The sequence below is a fragment of the Brachyistius frenatus genome, unplaced genomic scaffold, assembly GCF_029030835.1.
Source record: "Brachyistius frenatus isolate BFR_SWC_R1_liver_20210118 unplaced genomic scaffold, ASM2903083v1 Contig_90, whole genome shotgun sequence".
In the NCBI taxonomy this organism is placed as follows: Eukaryota; Metazoa; Chordata; class Actinopteri; family Embiotocidae; genus Brachyistius; species Brachyistius frenatus.
In genome coordinates, this window is record NW_027210689.1 from 1,662,501 (window position 1) to 1,685,061 (window position 22,561).

The window sequence follows — 22,561 nt, forward strand, 5'->3', positions numbered from 1 at the left end:
TCTGGAGGTCCATCTGAAAATAATCCCTCATTCATTAGAAAAGAAGATTGGGGGCGTGTCTGTTTGATTGACAGGCCTGTGGTGCAGTCAGGTTACAGCTATTGTCAGGTTTCCAATCAGATCAGTCAGATCCACCGCTGGCTCCTCCCCCAGCTCGTCCAAATATGGTCACTTCCTGCTCCAAACCGCTCTGAACTAGCAAAGATGGTGACGGACAGAATCTGAACTGGAGGCTTCATAATGTTCACAAACCAATGGGGGATGTCACTGCTGGCTGCTGATTGGCTGGTTGGCCGGTGTATTCTTCGCTAGCTGTTCCCTCCTGTTTCCAGTCCTTATGCTAAGCTAGGCTAAAAGACTCCTGCTCTGAATGTAAAATTTTTTTTTGCATTTTGAAAAATACTTATTCATTTCTTGTCAAGTGCTCAAGGAGAATAGACTTATCATTACTGTACCTGTTTGGCAAATGAGCCTACAGCCAGGAAACACAACTACGTTAGCTTAGCATAAAGACTTGACATATGGCTAGTCAGGCTCTTTTCAAAGGTAACACAATCTACAAAACAGCATTTAATGTGTTACTAATTTACACACTATATGTTGTTTGTTTAATCCATCCAAAACCGAAGTGTAAAAATGAGAAACTGCTGTGCTGCTAGAGCTTTGTACTGAAACGCTCCAGAAAACTGATCCCGAATGGAGAGAAACATGACAGCTCGGGAATCCAGTGGTTGTTCGTTCATCAGGAGCATCAGCCATAAAAAATAAATCCATAATGTATCCAAACACCATATGAACACATGAAACAAGCCGACGTAAGCACACAACCACAAGGATTTGCTGTTTGTGGTTAAAAGTAATTAACAATTATATATGTTATCGACTGTGATAGAAATAAAGAACAGACAGGACGTGGAGCGCCTCGTCCCAAGAGCGTCGTGTCCCGAGTTCCTCCACAGTTTCTGTAAATCTGACATGAAGCTCACAAAAAGCTCATAAATGGCAGAAAGTTGAAGTTTCCTCGACTTCAGACAAAATCAATCAGAAACGTACCAAAAGTTTGATCCAGCAATCTTCTCCTGCGGCAGAGAACACGAGCTCTGCCTCGTATCCTGTGTGTGTGTGTGTGTGTGTGTGTGTGTGTGTGTGTGTGTGTGTGTGTGTGTGTGTGTGTGTGTGTGTGTGTGTGTGTGTGTGTGTGTGTGTGTGTGTGTGTGTGTGTGTGTGTGTGTGTGTGTGTGAGAAATGACACACATGTCACTTCCTTCCTTTCCCAGAGTGCTCGTGGTTTCAGTTTTAACGAGAGGAAAGGGAGGATGATGTGATACAACGACAGAGCTCAGTATCACCTCCATGTCTGATGGTGTTCAGATCAAACACCTCCAACACAGTGAAAACTCTCGTTAACACGATCTGTGTTAACGAGAGTTTTCACTGTGTTGGAGGGACACTTCTTATTTACAGGAGAACTACGTCCTGACGGTGTTGTCGTAAATAAATACAGGCAGCATCCAACTCTAAAGCTGTTTCTAAAATATTCAACAACTTATTTAGGATTACAAAAAATATCCAGATAACTGTGATCTGTGATTTCTGACTTAATATTAACTGGGAACGAATTAAAGAAGCATCCATGAACGATTTTTAATCCCTAACAAAACATTGTATGGCTAACATGTTGGCAAAGAGTTGCCTATTGACAGCCAGAATACACCAAAATAACTGTAAACTTTAAACTGTTTCCTTATGGTCATTAATTAAAGGAACCAACTTGTTGTCGGAGCAACATTACTTTGGAATTCAATATTAACTTTTATTTTGTTATTTGACATCACTTCCTGTTACCGCTGGAAACGGGAAATGGTGAGACCCAACTAAAGCAGGAGGTTGTCGACAGTAAAAACAAAAACAATTTGCGGCAAGAAATTCAAACATGAAGTAGTTTGTGACATCACACATTTTCTTTTGGTATAAAATATTGATTATTGCAGGTTAAAAAAGCTGTAACAGATATTTCTTGAGGGAATATTATTCAGAGGAGTGACAGTGAAGTGTAGTCAGTTATGTTGAAATGAGTATATATAGTAATATAATATAAAGACTCTGAAATGCTTCATAAACCTCAGTATTGATAATTCAGAGATCCGACTTAAAGTTCTGGTGTTATTTTTCAGAGTTTTGCCGAGACTGAAGGTGAAATAAAACTCTGGTATGATCATCGTTCGTATTGTAAACTACATCTGCCTCTGTTTATCAGAAGCCCTGTTTAAACCCAGAGTGGGCATAGAGTTGTCACGGTATCCATGGTAACCACGATCACTGCTGAGCTCGCTGCAGCTCAGAACAAGTGAAGCGTTTCCTTCCTGCCAGGAATGGAAACCGCCTGTATCACAAACAACATGACTCACCAGCGACGGAGTTAGGCCGTGGCATGAGGTAGAGAGGGATGGAATGGGTGGAGCCGGACGAGCGGGCAGAGCCAAGACCTCGGCCCGGGTGGAGCTTGTTGAGGCTGTAAGTGGAGGCGGCCATGCCATCCGCCACCCTGTAGAGGAAGCCGTCGTTCACACTTCCTGTCGCCACCATGGAGGACGATGAGGTGGAGGCCACCACCGGCCGGCCCCCCTGCTGCCAGAGGTTGAGGCTGCTGCCATGGTAACAGTCGCCGGGGTATTTGGAGCCGTCGTCCCTCTCTGCGGCCGAGTCAGCAGAGTAGCTGGTCAGCGTGGCTGAGAGAGAGAGAGAGAGAGAGAGAGAGAGCGTTAGCAGTTCATCGATGCGTGATGTCGGTGGGGAGGAAGTGCAGCTCACCAATGATGCCGCTGTCTCGGCTCTCCAGCGTTGAGCTGGGCGAGGTGACGGAGGCGTGGTTGGAGGAGGCATGCTTGTTGCTAACGTTGGCCTCCCCCCCTGCAGGAGGCTGCAGGGTGGAGCAGGGGGAGGTGTTGCTACTAGCCAGACTGGAGGACGGAGATATCCTCTGAACAGAGACAGGAAGAAATCTGCATGTTATTATGCATCATATCAGTCAATGTTTAAATGATCTTTATTTTGTTTTGTATTATTTAATGTCCAAGTAATAGGATAAAAAGTGTAATAATTTGGGGCTACTTTAACTTGACGACAGTAATACAGTAATAATTTTGTTTTCTATATTTTTTTAACAGATTTAGTGACTAGTTTCCAATAAATATCCAGTCTACTGTATATATTTATATTAAATCTATCATCATTAATACTGAGGGTGAGGAAAACTGTAGTAAGATTTTCCTACATCTCAGTGCGCTCAGTTTTATGTCAAAGTAAATAGAATCATAACGAGAAAATTCCTGCAGAAACGTCACTGCTGACGTTTCATTTGTCCTGATAAGAGTTTGAATTGTGTCGCAGCGCCACCACAGAGCAGAGGAACAGTTAATGAGCATAAATCAGTCTCAGGTGTGTTTGTGTCAGAGTGGCTCCAGTTAAAATACCAGGCGAGTGACTGGTTGCTATGGTGATCTTGAGGGAGCAGAGGGAAGGGGCTCTCTCATACACAAAAATGGAGGGGAGAAATTGGCAGGCTGACCAGGAGCAGCCTTCAAAAAGTCCTCACCAGACAAAAACTACGAGGCCTATCAAAAGAATTATTTCACCGTGAGCGGCGGAAACTTGTCGGTAATAACTGTATTCAATTTCATGTTCCTACTTGGTATTAATTGGGCTCGGTCGCAGGTAAGAGACACCCTCCGTTTCTGATTCAGACCCGAACATTCAGATATAATGGGAGTCTGTTGGAGAGTTAGTGGGAGCACTCGGGTCGGGTCGTGTCTCGTGTTTACTTAAAGCAGCAGCTTGAAGTTAGCTGAGTCAGAATTACTTTTCTGTTGCTTGAGCTAAAAGAGGCTGCCATGCCAAATCTGGGAGTGGTCAAGTTCACTATCTTAAAAAGGAAAGCACATTAAATTAATACAATCTTTTTAAGGAAATGAAGGATTAAATAGCATTTTGTAATAATGAGGTTTTGTTTTAATAGTTTCTTCAATTATTTCAGAATAAAAAAGGAGGTTCGGGCAGGTTTTTTCAAGTTCATCTACTATTTCCACCAGCGCTGTGAACATTTCATGGATGTGTTCAGTAAAGACACAAAAGATTAAAACAGTCTGTGTGTTATTAGGTTGAGCATATGTCTTAAGAAACGGATGATCATATCACATTTAATAACTAATTAATAAAGAAAACAGTTCGTTCTAAAGGGTTCACACACTAAAAAAAAAAATGACAGTATGGCTGAATTCACTTATGACGTTTGAATTTCAGTCGATCTCTTCAGTCTGAAAGTGTTTTGAAAGTCAGGCAGAACTAAACCCAACCCAGATGTCTGGAGTTGATCACCTGTCCGTCATCCTGTCCGTGGTAGGAGGAGCCCGGCTCTTCACCAATGACCTTATCTCCCAGCAGGAAGCCCAGCCTGGTCATCAGAGCATCCGCCGCCTCGTCGACAGAGGGAGGCGGTCCCAACTCCTCGTCCTCACCTGCAGAGGGAGACAGTGAGCAACAGGGGAGACAGTTCTTCATTGGTCTTCGCAAACTGAACTCTTAAAGAGACGGGAACGACTGGGCGAAACCAGTTCGGTACAAACTGCCAACACGTGACATGTTCTGATGAAGAAAGAGCATTTTTTGTTTAAGAGTTAGTTTCTGTGCACTCTTAAATCTCACAGATAATCAAATTAGTCATTGAGGTTTTCTATGCATTCAACACAGAAGCAAAAGCATCTCCTGTTTTCTCTGTTTTAGTCTCCACCAACTCCAGGAAGAACATCACCAAGACTGTTCGCTGCTAACCTCACCAGCCAGTCGCTAAACCTTCATTTTGTGTCTGGCAGCATCATTAAACCAAGGAGATGCCAAACTGTTGAGCAGCTGAAATCCTACATCAGGCAAGAATGGGACAACATTTCACTTTCAAAACTCCAGAAACTGGTCTCCTCAGTTCCCAAACGTTTACAGTGTTGCAAAACAAAGAGGTGATGCAACACTAACATGATCCTGTCACAACTTTTTAGAGACGCGTTGCTGACATCAAATTCAAAATGAGTAAATATTTTTCCATAAAACAATACAATTTCTCAGTTTCAACATTTAATATGTTGTCTTTGGTCTAATTTTTAATTAAGTATGGTTTTATATAAATCAAATGCCAATCATTGGATTCTGTTTTTGTAAACACTTTACACAGCGTCCCATTCTTTTTTTTGGAAACAGGGTTGTATCTGCAGAACTGTGACGTTCCCGTCAGCTGCAGCTGTACTTTGTGTTCAGTGCTAACGTGGTAAACATTAAACCTGCTGAACATCAGCGTGTTAATATTGCTGTTGTGAAAACTTGTTTTGAGTGCGTGGCTGTAACATGACTGTCTGTGTTCGCCACATCATGCAGCGTACGCGTGTAAATTTGACCGGCAATATCTGAGACAGGTGCATCTCTGATGCTTAAGCTAAGGAGCTGCTACAGTGACGTCACACGTTGGTTTGTCAACGTTATGAAGCCTCCAGTTCAGATTCTGTCCGTCACCATCTTTGCTAGTTCGGAGCGGTTTGGAGCAGGAAGTGACCATATTTGGACGAGCTGGGGGAGGAGCCAGCGGTGGATCTGACTAATCTGATTGGAAACCTGACGATACTACGTCCCGCCCACCGATAGCTGTAACCTGACTGCACCACAGGCCTGTCAATCAAACAGACACGCCCCCAAAAACAGGTCTTCTTGAATCTTCTTTTCTAATGAATGAGGGATTATTTTCAGATGGACCTCCAGAAAACTAAGAAGAAGGAGTGACTTTAGCTAACAACACCGAGATAACTGATGGACACATTTTATTCACTTTGGATTTGATGAGAGAAGTTGAATGGGAGTCTATGGAGCCGGAGGCTTTTTGGAGCCGACCTCTAGTGGCACTCGCTGGTATTGCAGCTGAATATATTTCTGCATCAGAACCATTTTTCAGACCTGGAAGCTACAAACACTTTTATATCCAGTCTGTGTACAGGCCTCAGAGCGGCATCACTTCTTGGCATGAAGCAAAACACAATCTTTCCCTTTAATATCAACTTCCCTTGTGTGTTACTGTCCAGAAAGCCTTTCTGTCGAGTAACAGCACGGTCAAACACAAATGGAGCCACGTGTAGAAATCTGTAGCAATGGAAACACAAACTGACCACTGGAAGGACTCACACAGTGAAACACCGTCCAACATTTAACTTCCTCTTATTGATGACCTCACAGGTGGATGGTGAGATTGAAGCTCCTGCCCTTCTACTCCGTTACCCTGGTGACCTGGAGTCCCGCCTCTTGACACCAATCCAGTGAAAAAAATGGAATTTAATATCACACACACACACACACACACACACACACACACACACACACACACACACACACACACACACACACACACACACACACACACACACACACACACACACACACACACACACACACACACACAGGAATGTGAGCCACAGACTCTCTCTCTCTATAATTACAGCTATAAATTGCTGACTGTTGGACAAAATACTAGAGAAGCTCCAAAGACACACACACTAAAAATAAAACCAAGCAAACACAAAGCACATGTACGTGTGTGTGTGTGTGTGTGTGTGTGTGTGTGTGTGTGTGTGTGTGTGTGTGTGTGTGTGTGTGTGTGTGTGTGCACACATACATGCATGTGTGCGTGTGGTCAGTCAATGACAGGGTGTGCAAGTCGCTTTTAGAAGAAAAGTTAAATGGAAAGATCAGGTTCAGACTTTTCCATCTCTGCCTCGTTAACTTCTCCAGCTTCTGATTGCCTCTGTCCTTTCCTCTGTCTTTCCCTCTGTCCTTTCCTCTGTCCTTTCCTCTGTCCTTTCCTCTGTCCTATGTCCTTTCCTCTGTCCTTCCCTCTGACCTTCCCTCTGTCCTTTCTTCTGTCCTTTCCTCTGTCCTTCCCTCCTTCCTCCTACTTCATCTCCATCCTTCATTCTTTGGTCTCTACTCCATTTTTCCTTACTTCCCTCCTTCCTTTCTTTCACCTGTTCATTCTGTCTTCTTTTTTCTTTCTTCTTTCTCTCTCGCTTCTTTCTCTTGTTTGTCTTTGTACATTCCTTCATTGATCCTTATTCTGTCTCTTCCTTCCTTCCATCCCTCCCTCCCTTCCTCTCTTCTTTCTTTGACCGTTTTTATTCTCAGCAGGATTTGATAACTTTGTATTGTACAAATGCAGCCTTCAAAGGTCGTTTCCTTTTTCTGTTTTCCTTCCTTGCTCCCTTCTTCTTCCTTCCTCTGTTCTTTCCTTCTTTCCTTCCTTCTTTCTTTCTTTCCTTTCTCCTTCCGTTTCATTCTCACCTCACTCCTTTCTGAACTCTAAGAACTCAGGTCCAGAAGTCAGGAGAACCGGGTTTGAGTCCCAGAGCGTGACATGGATGATATGTTTCCTAACCACGTCATTTCTGTTCCTGAACCGGACCGCCTGGTTTTTCACACCTGGATGAGGTGAAACCGCGACCGTGACACGCCGTCCTCTGGTGGCAGGTGTGTCACACTCTTTGGCCTAATGCCGGGTTGAAGTATGATATCAGTTAGTTTACAGCCTGCAGCTGTTTCCCACATTCACTTCGTGTATAAGGAAGGAATGACGTCGGTGTCGGTGGTTGACCGCGTTTGTCCCGCCCCACTCCTTCACTGTGATTGGACGGCCGGTGACAGTGACGAGTGCAGCGCTAATATTTGTCAACTCTCGCTTACTGAAAAAACAAAGCGTGCAGCGCAGAATAAACTCTCAGCTCCTCATTAAGCTGCTGAAGTTCATTAAAACGACTTGATAAATATTCTGTACTCAGTAAAAACACGGTGGCAGAGTGTCGGCCGGTTTTGGTTCATGCTGATTGGTCAAAATTAACCCGAGCTCTACGCCCAGTAGGATGGAGCAACTGTAAACAATCCTTCATGGAGGCTGAACAGAACCGTATTTGTGCAATAAAAATGGGTTCTGGCTTAATAATACATAATACATAATAACTGATAATCAGTTTTGAGTTTAGTCTCTGCTTGTGGTCCTCGTGAAGACCTTAACCCGATATCAGCTGACGGTTGGCCTTCGCTAGCCAGCATGCATGAAACCACACCAGCTCCCATAATTCCATAACTCATAACCAGACATGGAAGCTGTCCGTCAAACACACACTTCTCAGTCCTGTAACTGCAGTATTCATGTCTGCCTCTTGAATGAATCAGATTCATCTGTACTGTCCAGCTCTACTACCACCATCAAACCCCCACTTCCTGTTTTAATATCAGATGTCCAACGACTACACGTTCTCCAAGAGACAGGTTTTACGCGTAAAGTTCGGTTTGCTCGTCACCAGTACGAGTTAGTCTGTAAAGATAGGAATGTTGTTGTTGTTTTTTTAAACAGTAACATCTGCATTACACACTTCAGGTATGAGGTTCTGCTGCATCATGGGAAATGTAGGATCCATACCCAAAAGGGAGGATAATTTGGCCTCCAATGTTTAATGCGTGTCTTGGCCTTAGTGAAAGAGTAATGCTGAGTCAGCGCTGGTGCAGATCAGAACCTGGTGAGACTGAAGCTCGGAGGTTTCAGATTTAACTGAAATACACAAAACAGATTGAGATGTGTTCTGATTCCCCGACGCTGACATGTCGTTGTTTTTGTTTGTTTCAACCTGACTCTTCTTCTTCGCTCTCACCTTCCTCTTCTTCTCCTCCTCCTCTCTCTAATCCCTCAACGGGTCGGTCCACCCATTCCCGACACAACTCGGACCTCTCCTCGTGGAGCTGACAGCAGCACAGGTACAGCATCAAGCGTCTCAGGAGGGCGGAGGCGTGGCCGGCGACCCCCGCCGCCACGACGCCCCCGCCGCATCTACAGCCGTCCGCAGGTCTCCAGGGGCGACGGACGGAGCATCTTCCGTACCAACACCACTTGGTCCTGGAGCGGGCACACACTTTCAAAATAGCTGCCGTGCAGTCCATGGCGAGCTGGCAGCGGTGACTCCTGATTGGTTCAGAGGGCTTCCATGAGGCGGGTCAAAGGGGGGCAGAGTAGAGGCAGTCAGCTTTCCTGGTGAAAATGTGATGACATCACTACCCCGTCTTCTCCTCTGTGGTCCTGAGCTCCTCCTCTTCCTCCTCCTCCAGAAGACACAAAGGAGAGACGGAGGGGAAGATGAAGGAGGACGAGACTCCCCCCCGGGGGAAAGAAAAAAAGTCTCTAGGTACGTCTGAAGCAGGAGAGTAAAACTACAAACAGACGTGAAAGCTTCGGTGGAGCTCTTTGTTAGTTTGCAGAGGTGAAACCAGAAACTCCCTCAGACATGAACAGAGCTTTTAAAACTTGACCTCCATTCACTGCCGATCTGGGCCGTGTCCTCCCGTTGGGTCTCGTCCTTTTCAGCCACCCACCCCCCCGCCAAAAAAATGCAGCTTTTTTTCATTCACAGGTAGCAAAGAGAGAAAACAAGAGCTGCAGCAACGAGTGGAAAAAACTCTCCAGGAGAGACGTTGTCTCTGATCGGAAACAAGAGCAAAGTTTCAAACGGTCTTTCTTTCAACAGCAGATCCTCCATATCTGCTCTGAAAGACGACCTCCCTCGTCTGCCTGCAAATCCAAACCTCCCCTCCTCCAACCCGAAAAACACACACACACACACACACACACACAGAGAGAGAGAGAGAGAGAGAGGGGAGGACTGCAGGAGGAGCTGAACCCGCAGAGTAATCTGGTACATGTCACGAGGAAAGTTCGGAGACGGATCGGACCCGGAGGAAAACAGGAGCGGAGGAGGAACGAATGAATGGAGATCGACGGAGCAGAGAAACGCTGCGATTAAAGGGAAGCTGCTTAAACAGACGAGTCAGACCACCAATCACAGTGTGTGTGTGTGTGTGTGTGTGTGGGGGGGGGTGCTGTGAGGTACAGAGTTATTTTCAATGTTTTCAACTTGAAGAGCTGGAGTCGGACTGAGATTTAGAGTTGTGTGAAATTTTTTTTTTAAAAGTGAGAGAAGTTACAAAAGAAAAGAGAAAGAAAGAAAAATCCCTTTGAACAAGTAGAAGAGTTGTGAATGTCGTTTACTCGGAAGTTAAAAAAATATAGCGCAGAAAAGCATGAACGCTCTGCCGTCGCTTAAAGTTCAGGTCAACGCCGCGTCTACGGCACAACGCGCTCCTTACTGCTTCCTCCTCCGGCAATCTCATAACTGGATTCATCATTTCATATTTAAAACCGAATCTGCAGCATTTTAACGGAGCGACACGACGACAACACAAACAAAAGACTCGGTTTCCGCTCTGGTCGGTCCAGATGTCTCCGATAGACAGATACATGGCTTCTGTACGTGAGCGAACATCCGACGGCCGGCCGGAGATCAGCGAGCTGCTTCAGAGAGTCAAACCAGAGCTAAAACAACAAGAGCGAAGAGGAGTGATGAAGAGTGGGAGGAGCCTCTACTTCCGGAGGTGAAAACTCACTCCAAATGTTTGGTGACTCACAGCAGGGGGAGACATGAAACTCAAGCCACCGATCGCTGAGGTTGAAATGTAAATCATGTCAGCGGTCGGCGACAGCTGAAGACGATGCTGTTGAGTGAACTGAAAACACACCCTGCAGCTGCAGCGACCAGGCAGGTGAACTAAAGACATGACGGGACTCCTCACAAACACTTCTGAAACCACTTCACAGCTCCAAAGACTCAGATCTGAAGGTGGAAACACAAACATGTAATAAATGATAAAGTTACTCACTGCTGGCTGTTTAAATAAGCAGCAGTTTAGGTTTAACCACAGACCGTTTATAAAAGTGTTTGTAGCTTCCAGGTCTGAAAAATGGTTCTGATCCAGAAGTGTCTTCAGCTGCAATACCACCGAGTGCCACTAGAGGTCGGCTCCAAAAAGTCTCCGGCTCCATAGACTCCCATTCAACTTCTCTCATCAAATCCAAAGTGAATAAAATGTGTCCATCAGTTATCTCGGTGTTGTTAGCTAAAGTCACTCCTTCTTCTTAGTTTTCTGGAGGTCCATCTGAGGAGAAACAAAGTGGAATCAGAGCTTGTGTGTGTTCTGACTTCAGAAAGTCACCCTGATTCATAGAGACAGAGAGACAGACAGACAGAGAGACAGAGACAGACCTACAAAGAGACAGAGACACACAGACAAAGAGACAGAGAGAGAGACAGACAGACAAACAGAGACACACAGACAAAGAAACAGAGACAGAGCACAAGACAAAGAGACAGACAGAGAACCTCCACATGTTAATGTTTAGAAGAACCCCCCCTGAGGAGCAGGAGGAGAGGTGTGTGTGTGTGTGTGTGTGTGTGTGTGTGTGTGTGTGTGTGTGTGTGTGTGTGTGTGCGGGTGCTACATTTCTGTGGTTTCTCTCTCACTCACACACATTGGGGCGATCAAATATAGGGTCAAAGGTCACCCCAGCACCCCTCCCCTCCCTGTACACACACACACACACACACACACACACACACCCCTGTCTAACAGGTCACAGCTGTGTGTGTGTGTGTGTGTGTGTGTGTGAGTGTGATGCGAGCTAAGCCTACTGCAGTTTTTAACTACGTTTAACTGCCTCAATTAGGAACATGCATGTGTTACCATGGTTACCAGATGATTTTTATTTCTAAATATATTTCTACGTATATTGCTGACTGAGAATAATTAGAATCATCAGACATTATTACTGATACTTATTCGTGCTAAAATCTCGTATGGCAGCTGAGAGTCAGTTTTCTACACGCCAAGTATCCATGGAAATGACCCATGATCACATGTGTACTGTATAATCATGGTAAAAACACAGGAACCCTCTCTGTGTCTCTCCTCCATGTCTGTGTCTGTGTGTGTCTGTATGTGTCTGTGTGTGTCCGTGTGTGTCTATGTGTGTCTATGTGTGTCTGTGTGTGTGTGTCCGTGTGTCTATGTGTGTCTATGTGTGTGTGTGTCCGTGTGTCTATGTGTGTCTGTGTGTGTCTGTGTGTGTCTATGTGTGTCTATGTGTGTCTGTGTGTGTGTGTCCGTGTGTCTATGTGTGTCTGTGTGTGTCCGTGTGTGTCTGTGTGTGTCTATGTGTGTGTGTGTGTGTCTGTGTGTGTGTGTCCGTGTGTCTATGTGTGTCTGTGTGTGTGTGTCCGTGTGTCTATGTGTGTCTGTGTGTGTCTGTGTGTGTCTATGTGTGTCTGTGTGTGTCTGTGTGTCTATGTGTGTCTGTGTGTGTCTGTCCGTGTGTCTATGTGTGTCTATGTGTGTCTGTGTGTGTCTGTGTGTCTGTGTGTGTCCGTGTGTGTCTATGTGTGTCTGTGTGTGTCTGTCCGTGTGTCTATGTGTGTCTATGTGTGTCTGTGTGTGTCTGTGTGTGTCTGTGTGTCTGTGTGTGTCTGTGTGTCTGTGTGTCTGTGTGTCTGTATGTATCCGTGTGTGTGTCTGTGTGTGTCTGTGTGTGTCTGTGTGTCTGTGTGTCTGTGTGTCTGTGTGTCTGTATGTATCCGTGTGTGTGTCTGTGTGTTTTATTTAAACTCATCACTTTTCAGACCTTAAAAATTCAACACTGATATTCATGATCAAAGATTGATTGAATAGTCGAACCTGCAGCAACACGCAACCTGTGTGGATACACACACGTAACTGAGCCACAGCTGAGCAGCGGGTGGCAGGTAACACACAAGGCTGGTAACACACACACACACACACACACACACACACACACACACACACACACACACACACACACACACACACACACACACACACACACACACACACACACACACGGCAGGTAACACACACGGCAGGTAACACACACGGCAGGCACAAGGCCAGCATGGTCAGGTGAAGCTGACCAGCCAACAGATCTGGACTCAAACATCAGGAATCTGATTGGATGATTGGATGACATCACATTTTGAAAAGAGGTCATTGAAAGAAGAGCAAATATAAGAAATACAAAAAAAAAAATCTGTCATATGAAATAAGAACGTTGTTCAAATTCAAGAAGACAGACAGACAGATAATCAGACAGACAGATACATAATCAGACAGACAGACAGGTAATCAGACAGACAGGTAATCCTACCTGGTCTCTTGCCCAGCCGGAGGTTGAGGAGGGGGGAGGAGGGGAGGGAGCGGGTGAATCCCTCCATCATCCCGACCTCTGACCCCTCCGACTCAATGCTGCTGCCACCTGTTGGACAACAGAAGACATGACGGTGTCGAGTCAGCCAGACCAGAGGGACAACATGCGTGTCTCACAGCACATGTCAAGGACATGTGGAGTTACTGACCGCTGTTGTTGTTCTTGCGGCTTTTGCCGAGCAGCATCTTCAGGCTGTTTCTGAACATGATCGCTCAGGACGACCGGTCACAAACACACACACACACACACACACACACACACACACACACACACACACACACACACACACACACACACACACACACACACACACACACACACACACACACACACACACACACACTTCCTGTCAGCAACCCCTAGAGAGAGAGAGAAAGAGAGAGAGAGAGAGGGAGAATCAGTGAACACAGTTAAATAAACATGTTAATTTAGTCGTTACAGCCTTTTCTTATTCTCTCTAAGATGTCATCGCCATCTCAAAGTATCAAAAGTACAAGATGATGTCTTGTCTCATATCACCACCAACATAATATCTGTACGTCACCCAGCCCTCCTCAGTCCCTCCAGGATTTAACAGACATTTTTAGTGATTGTTTCCATCAAAAATGTTTGATTTTGTCGCAGATTTTCTCAAAAATGTCAATTTAATTCGTGGAGTTTTAAGGCAGTTTTTTTGTGTAAAATTATGGAATTTTTCAAAAATTGCAAGTGGAGAAAAATTAAAAAATGTGAAGCCCTACCTGAGATAAAGGAATACATCTGTAATCAATTCCTGTGATAATAATCATGCTGCACATCTCAGAAATATTTTAGTTCTAATCTTATTTTATTTATTTATTGAATTTAGAGAACCGTGAAGCTCAAAGTCCCTACAAGGTCCTAAAAGCTGTGTATGTTTCCAGAACAGACCGTCTGTGACTGGAATATAGAAACAAGGACGACATCAGCTGTCAAAATAAGAGCTTTAGATGCTGTTTAATTCATGTTCATTCAACACATAGACCTGCTGGATGAAACAAACAAAGAGACGTCTCTGACAACTGGACGTGTCGATAAAACTCATTTAACATCCAGTAATATGGAATCACTTCCTCTGATCAGAAACATTTAATCACATCATTTTAATGTGAAGACCACAGTTCCCACAAACCCCATCACTTCCTGTTTCTCCTCTTGTTCCGGTTTTCTCCGGTGAACAGAGTTTTATTTGGTGATGAAAACAGGAGCAGAGACTTTCTGATTGGAAGTTATTAGAGTTATTTTTGGTAATAGAGTTTTGTTTGAAAAGATTTACTTTATGTTTTAATACTTTCACCAGAGATTCTGATGACGATGTTTTTTGCAAAAGAGTCACGGGAATTTTAATAAATTGCAAACTCCCGCAAATATTCTGTACTTTGCCTGACTTTGCGTTAATTATTGTGATGGCATCAGGTTCAGTTCAGCAGACTCTATTTGTACCCGTAGGTAGATGTGTTTTGCATTAAAACAAAAGGCCTCCATCCTGAGAAACATTTAGAATCAATACCGACAATATTCATGACAGGAAATACTCAAAGGTTTCGCTGATCAAGACCAATAAATCTCAATAAAAGCCATGACAATAAAAAAAACACTGGAATCAAAAAGGTACACTTTATATTAAAACCCTAAAAACTGAAAAAAAAAAAAAAATACCAGTTACAAACGTCAAGTTACACTTCAATACTGTCGTGAGAACATTCGGTTGGGTGAAATGTTTCATTTTCAATAAACCCACATTTCATCAGATTCAGAGGATTTTGTGTTTGATGAAGATGAAGATGTTACCCAGGTAACAAGATTCTGCTGTAAGAAAAACCAAATCACTAAACGGTAACAAAGTTCTATCACCAACAAATATTAATGTGGTGTTTATTTTCGGTGACATCAGCAGCTCTCTGAGGGGACTATTTGTTCAAATCCAAAGAAAACTGCTGACGGACTAGAACGTCCCGCCCAACGATAGCTGTAAACTCACTGCACCACAGGCCTGTCAATCAAACACACGCCCCCAAAAACAGGTCTTGAATCTTCTTTTCTAATGAATGAGGGATTATTTTCAGATGGACCTCCAGAAAACTAATAAGAAGGAGTGACTTTAGCTAACAACACCGAGATAACTGATGGACACATTTTATTCACTTTGGATTTGATGAGAGAAGTTGAATGGGAGTCTATGCAGCTGGAGGCTTTTTGGAGCCGACCTCTGGTGGCACTCGCTGGTATTGCAGTTTAAGACACTTCTGCATCGGCCTCATTGTTCAGACCTGGAACTACGATCTGTCTGTGGTTGTTAATCAGACCTTTAATAACTATTGCAAGATTCCTGAGTGTCTGAGCATGCTCACTTTGAACACACACACACACACACACACACACACACACACGCTCAGCAGATAAACAGCTGACTTTGCAGAATATCCCATTTGTACGACTGGCAGCAGAATTATTGCACACACACACACACACACACACACACACACACACACACACACACACACACACACACACACACACACACACACACACACACACACACACACACACACACACACACACACACACACACACACACAGAGTTCTCTCTCTCTTATTTTACTACAGTCTGACTTTCCGAACACACCCAAAATTTGCTGGCTGGCAATATTGTTGCTAGGCAACCGCCTGCCGTTGCTAAGCGACCCATTAATGCGAACATGAGTAGATGTAACCCTGTTCGCCTGCGGGTGTGAGCTCTGCCGTGTGTGTGTACTATCTGAAGACTCAGGACTTTATATGTGGGTCACTATCACCGTGTCAGGTGATCTGATTAAACAACTACACACACTGCTTCAACTGAGTCAGAGAGACGCGATGACTCGGCACAGAGGGCCACGCTGTTCCACACAACACACACTCCATCTGATGTTAATTTGAATTAGAGAGGAAACGTGTGTGTGTGTGTGTGTGTGTGTGTGTGTGTGTGTGTGTGTGTGTGTGTGTGTGTGTGTGTGTGTGTGTGTGTGTGTGTGTGTGTGTGTGTGTGTGAGTGAGCTGAGAATGAAATGATCAGAGTCAGAGCTGGGAACAGATGGCAGATTAAAATAGTGCAGACATCATTTCCTTCTTTCTCCTTCACACAGGGGAGGGGGAGTGATCAACCCTCCCGTACACACACACACGCACGCACACACACACACACACACACACACACACACACACACACACACACACACACACACACACACACACACACACACACACACACACACACACACACACACACACACACACACACTTGAAAACTTTGATATATATTTTTAGTACCACATTGTCCCAAATATAATATAGTCAATATGATCCAATCCCAATCCATGTAGAGCTAATTAAATGCAACTTTAAATGTGGTTTAAACAGGGTTAAAGTTGGCGTAAACAGGATTAAACTTGGTGTAAACAGGGTTAAACTAGGTGTAAACAGGGTTAAGCTTGGTGTAAACAGTGTTAAACTTGGTATAAACAGGGTTAAACTTGGTTTGAACAGGGTTAAACTTGGTATAAACAGGGTTAAACTTGGTTTGAACAGGGTTAAACTTGGTATAAACAGGGTTAAACTTGGATTGAACAAGGTTAAACTTGGTTTAAACAGGGTTAAACTTGGTTTGAACAGGGTTAAACTTGGTGTAAACAGGGTTAAACTTGGTTTGAACAAGGTTAAACTTGGTGTAAACAGGGTTTAATAGAAACTTGAAACAGATCCTGATCTAAATAACTTTGTAATGGATAAAAAAGTGGACCTACAAAAAAGTTTGACCTACAGATCTGCAACTTCGGGCAGCATCTCCGAGAATATTGTGACTGACTGCTGAACGAGCTCCAGGAATATTGTGTTGGAGGTACTCTTTGTGTTGGAGGACGTCGTTGTGTTTGGGAGGGATCACTGTCACACACACACACACACACACACACACACACACACACACACACACACACACACACACACACACACACACACACACACACACACACACACACACACACACACACACACACACACACACACACACACTCCTCTCTGGCCCACCAACGAACACATCTTGAGTACATGACGGATGTAATAATACAAAGAGTCTCAGACCAAACACATCCATCTGCCTTTAAGAAGATTATAAAGAAGATGTCATGGAGATTACAAAATGTGTATGTGTGCGCGAGTCTGGATGACGTTGTCGGGACAACCAGCTGGTCACGAAGTGAAGTGTTGTGTTTCAGCGTTGGTGGGAGATTAAAGGTCCACTGAGTGTTCAGGTTGAAATCAGGCCGATTCTCCGTGATTATTAACTCAGTGTCAGTTAGTCTCAATGTCCTTTTCCAACATCGAGACCTTTAATAATACAAATTTCTGCAGATATTTATAGTTTTTTTCTTCTGACCTGATCAAAGTACAAGACTCAAACTTCACTTCTATGTCTAATTAAGTCAATTAATCACATTTGGTGTCACTGAATAGAGACAGAGTGTGAAACAGAGCAAGAGGTCTGTGATACTCGGAGAGTTTGAGATCTGAATGAGCCTCGTCCGCTCCACCGATATTAAACACTCACCATTAAAAGCAGCTGTCGGTAACAGCTGACCTCTGACCCCCCCTGTTGACCATCATTATTACAGCAGCACGGCTTTAACTCCGCGCAGGGTTGTGATGTTTACACAGAAACATTTAATTATATCTGTAGTTCATTTCATCTTTATTCAACTACTTGTGTGTCATTTCAACAAAAATTGATCCCAATTGGTGTTTTTACACACACACTGCTATGAAGGTATTTTTGTGTCTTTATTATGCGAGCAAAAAACAACAGTTTTGAAAGCAAATTTCTTGTTTGTAAGTAAAAATGTATAAATTGAGAATATAATTATTTGCATTGCAAACAAAATGTGCTCTGATAGTTTTGGTCACAGAATGCTTTGCTTTATTGGCATGACAACGTGAAATATAACCAAAGTGAAAGCTGAGTCGTCACTTTTAAAGCATTTCTGATGTAGCTCAACACAGTCCTCTGCTGTCGGGAGGCAGCCGATCCACCAATAGAAGCTCCCATCTCCTGCGTATGCCCCGCCCACTACATCCTACTCAACTCGTAGGTTTTTGATTTGAAAGCAGAGGTTTTAATTATGAGACCAAAACTATCAAAACTCTTGGAGAAAAATGTGTTTGCACTGTAAATAATTATATTCTCAGTTTATATATTTGTACTTACAAACTTGACTCAGTGCGAGAAATTTGCTTCCAAAAATGTCTTTTTTTGCTTGCATAATAAAGACACAAAAATACCTTCGTACACTACTCTCTGTCATGAGTATCGCTGCCTCAGCAAATTCTGGTCTTTGGTATAAACTCTGTGTGAGTTCCAATCAACTCTAATTGAGTGAACATGAGAAAACATGGAAGACACTCTGAAGCAGAGTGATGGGAACTGATTTCTTGGAGTTGATCTTTCAACACTTTTCAGGCATTAAACCGGAACTCTAGTGAGAATTAAAACACTACTTTTAGCTTGAGTTGTTTTCACGTGAACTCTTTCGCAGTGTTAACAGTCACCAATTAAAATTGTGTTTAATATGACACTTGGGAGTTAAACTTCATCACACTATAATGGTTTTAGATCAAAATGACTATAAAATAACAATATATTCATCACAAATTCATATTTAAGAACTATATTCTTCCATTAATGCTCCATGAATATTTAACTTTTAATAACTTGTTAGGGAGTAATCAGTGAATCAAGTGCAACTGTGATATATCACATGCCTACATTGTAGATTTAAGGTTTTGAATCATGGCTCCATGTTATGTATCATTATGTTTTCATTGAAATGTTCAAAAACGGCATGTTTTAACAAAAGTAAATGTAGTTTCTGGCCATCACTTCTGTTTAATTTGGTTGCTTTATTCTCAAAAGTTGCAAAGAAATAACTGATGCATGCTGAGAAATGCTAATACAGTAACAACGCTGCACAGTAAACACCGGGAGAAGTGTTGAGTCATGCTCCTCAACACCCAGCAAATGAATATTACTCCGATCGGGAGAATCTCTGAACACAAGCTGTAGTTTAACTCCGACAATAAACTCCCCAAAATCTAACTGCAGTCAGTAAACATCATATATTTGTGTTTAAACCATATAAAAGCCGATGTAGCTTCCAGGTCTGAAAAATTAGGCCAATGCAGAAGTGCCTTAAGCTGCAATACCACCGAGTGCCACTATGGGTCGGCTCCAAAAAGCCTCCGGCTCCATAGACTCCCATTCAACTTCTCTCATCAAATCCAAAGTGAATAAAATGTGTCCATCAGTTATCTCGGTGTTGTTAGCTAAAGTCACTCCTTCTTATTAGTTTTCTGGAGGTCCATCTGAAAATAATCCCTCATTCATTAGAAAAGAAGATTCAAAAAGACCTGTTTTTGGGGGGCGTGTCTGTTTGATTGACAGGTCTGTGGTGCAGTCAGGTTACAGCTATCGGTGGGCGGGACGTATTATCGTCAGGTTTCCAATCAGATCAGTCAGATCCACCGCTGGCTCCTCCCCCAGCTCGTCCAAATATGGTCACTTCCTGCTGCAAACCGCTCCGAACTAGCAAAGATGGTGACGGACAGAATCTGAACTGGAGGCTCATAACGAGGTGACTTCACTGCTGATTGGTTTAAACTCAAACACAAATATGAGTTAATATGAGTTCGGGGTAAAGAACTCATTAGCAGAACAGATTTTTATTCCCGTTGCAGCAGATATCTCCAAAAATCTGAGCAAATGACACCCACAGCTCTCTGCGTGGCGAGTCGAGGAACATTTCTAATCCGTGTGTGAGAAACGGTCTCACAAAGGCGTCGAGTTTCAGCAGCTCGATCGCTTCTGGTTCCCGAGATATGACGAACACACAGCAGCAGCTCGCCCCAGTGTGTAATGTGTGTCAGTGTGCTAATCCTTCACGACAGGCGAGCAGCAGTGAAGCTGAGAAACCTCCGACTGCATACCACACGCACCCGCACCCGCGCACACACACACACACACACACACACACACACACACACACACACACACACACACACACACACACACACACACACACACACACACACACACACACACGCACACATGCATGCATGACTGAACTGCAGCACATATGTGAATATGACAGTGTTTGTGTCTGGGAAAAGAAAGATGATGGCTTTTTATGTAAATGCACTGAAGATGAATTAGACAATATGTGGAAAGTGGAGCAGGAGTGTGTGTCTGGCTGAGAGATGATTTATGAACCCGTATTAACAAAATAAAACAACAAAATAACAGTAATTAAGGAGCGGTGCAACTCTCATTACATTTTTTTTTAATTTTAAACTGACGATATGAAGATGTTAACTATGTTCATTCATAGTTTATTTTAAAGCAGAAGTAATGTATCTTCCGGCCAATAGGGGGCAAGAGAATGAGCATGCTTGTTTTGTGAAGTTACCTTTAAACATCTCCAGCAAACAAATTAATTGTTCAAAATCCATTTCTCACCTGATGAATGTTACGTCCAATATTCACCAGCTCTGTTCGTTACCACTTTTAAAGAAAAATGTGCTGCAAAATGCAAAACATTTTCACCAGCTAGCTGCTAACTTTGTGCGTTTGGTGTTGGATAAATACTGCAGGGTGGGTATATTTGATATTTTTAAATTAAAACATTTGAATCTGTAAAAAAAAAAAAAAGACAGTTAAGAACTCAAAGAGAACCAAAACAAAGTTTAAGGGTCATAAAACGGGTTTGTGTGTGAAGTGGGGATGCTTTAAAAATAAAAAAAATATTGAAATAATCATAACATACAAATTTTTCACATTTAAGAAGCTGAAAGATGAGATTTTATATTTTTTGTTTCATTTAAAAAAACAACTCAAAACTGTTAATTAATAAAGAATTGATTGATTAATCATTGCAGCTCTATATACGACTGTCTTTATACTTCATCCCATTCAATTGGATGTAAAATCATGATTTATGAATTAACATTCAGCCATTGAAAACTTGACACTGAACAATCCTTCTTCATCGATATAAAGTCACTGAAATGAAAGCAGACGTATTTTAGTGTGTTGGATTCTGACTTATTAATCAGCCGGACGATTTTATTGGTAGATATATCGGTAACAGTGTCGACTGTTGTCGTGAACTTATCATTCTATTTGTATTTTCTTTTTTATATTTATTTAAAGTGATCATATTCCCAGTTTACTGTTTGAGTGAACTGATGTCAGCGTGCACCATAAACTCCAGTTGGTTATCTTCCCTCCATCAAACATCTTTGTCACCAGTGAAATCACATAATCACAGAAAAAATAAATAACGCTGTTCAAAAACCCTAAAAGTTTTAAAAGTGAGTGGAGACGTGAGACGTGGAGGAAGTGATCTGAGCCACTGAGCTCAGTGTGCAGCCAGTAAACGTGACTCAGCGCTGACGTGGTGAGAAGCTCATTCATGTGTATGTGAGACACTCACACACACACACACACACACACACACACACACACACACACACACACACACACACACACACACACACACACACACACACACACACACACACACACACACACACACACACACACACACACACACACACACACACACACACACACACACCATCTGGCGTCAGTTACCACTCCACAACTTTTTCTGTTGTCGAAATTAAATTGCAGCATTAAAAAAAAAGAAAAAAGAAATAGACGACAGAACATTTTTTTCTGATTTGCTGAGTCACTGATGAGCTCGGTGCTGTTCAGCACTTAAGGATGTAAAAAACAAAACCAGTTCATTTGTCAAATATTTGTTTTTTTCTTCTGAAAGCTGAAACAAAATATGACTTAAACAACGTATGGCAGCCACGCCAGCTGTCCCTGCGTTCCGAATCACGCACTTTTTCTAGATACTTTCAGTACGTACTGCAGCTACACTTACAGAGTATCTACCGTTGCACATAGTATGTGTACAACTGGGACATACTGCTTCATCATAACAATAATAATAATATTTTTTTGTTCAATAATTGTCGTGAACATGATTCTGTTATTACGTTCGATAAACCTTTTGTTTTTAATTAATCTTAAGACACTTTATATGTTAGCTGGTTGCTCAGGTTGCTCGAATATTTTAGTTTTAAAAGTTACTAAAACCTCCTAAACGCAGCATATCTTTCCAGAACAAATATTGCTGAGCTTGCTTGAATTTGCGTGAATTATTCTGATTGCAAAGATCACGATTTTCCTGGAGGGGCCGGTTAATGTAAAACCAAAGACATTCCCATGAGCCTCAGCTGCATTTAGAGCTAAATAATGAATATTTT

General features: G+C 42.9%; 1 protein-coding gene across 4 annotated transcripts in view; it reads right to left on the minus strand.

Moving 5' to 3' along the window:
• LOC138627692 (protein TANC2-like) overlaps nt 1–13,503 on the minus strand; it is a 33,415-nt gene extending 19,912 nt beyond the window's left edge. For 2 of the 4 annotated variants that reach the window (XM_069710199.1, XM_069710196.1), the window contains exons 1-4: nt 8,730–9,690; nt 4,375–4,514; nt 2,812–2,980; nt 2,409–2,729 (exon numbers count right to left, since the gene is read on the minus strand). In XM_069710199.1, coding sequence (XP_069566300.1) covers nt 2,409–2,729; nt 2,812–2,980; nt 4,375–4,514; nt 8,730–9,015 — 916 coding nt within the window. In that variant the 5' untranslated portion in view covers nt 9,016–9,690. Of the gene's footprint in view, nt 1–2,408; nt 2,730–2,811; nt 2,981–4,374; nt 4,515–8,729; nt 9,691–13,120; nt 13,229–13,328 lie in introns of those variants that run through there. The other 2 variants (XM_069710198.1, XM_069710197.1) reach the window with 2 other exon arrangements.
• Between the last annotated feature and the right edge of the window lie 9,058 nt (nt 13,504–22,561).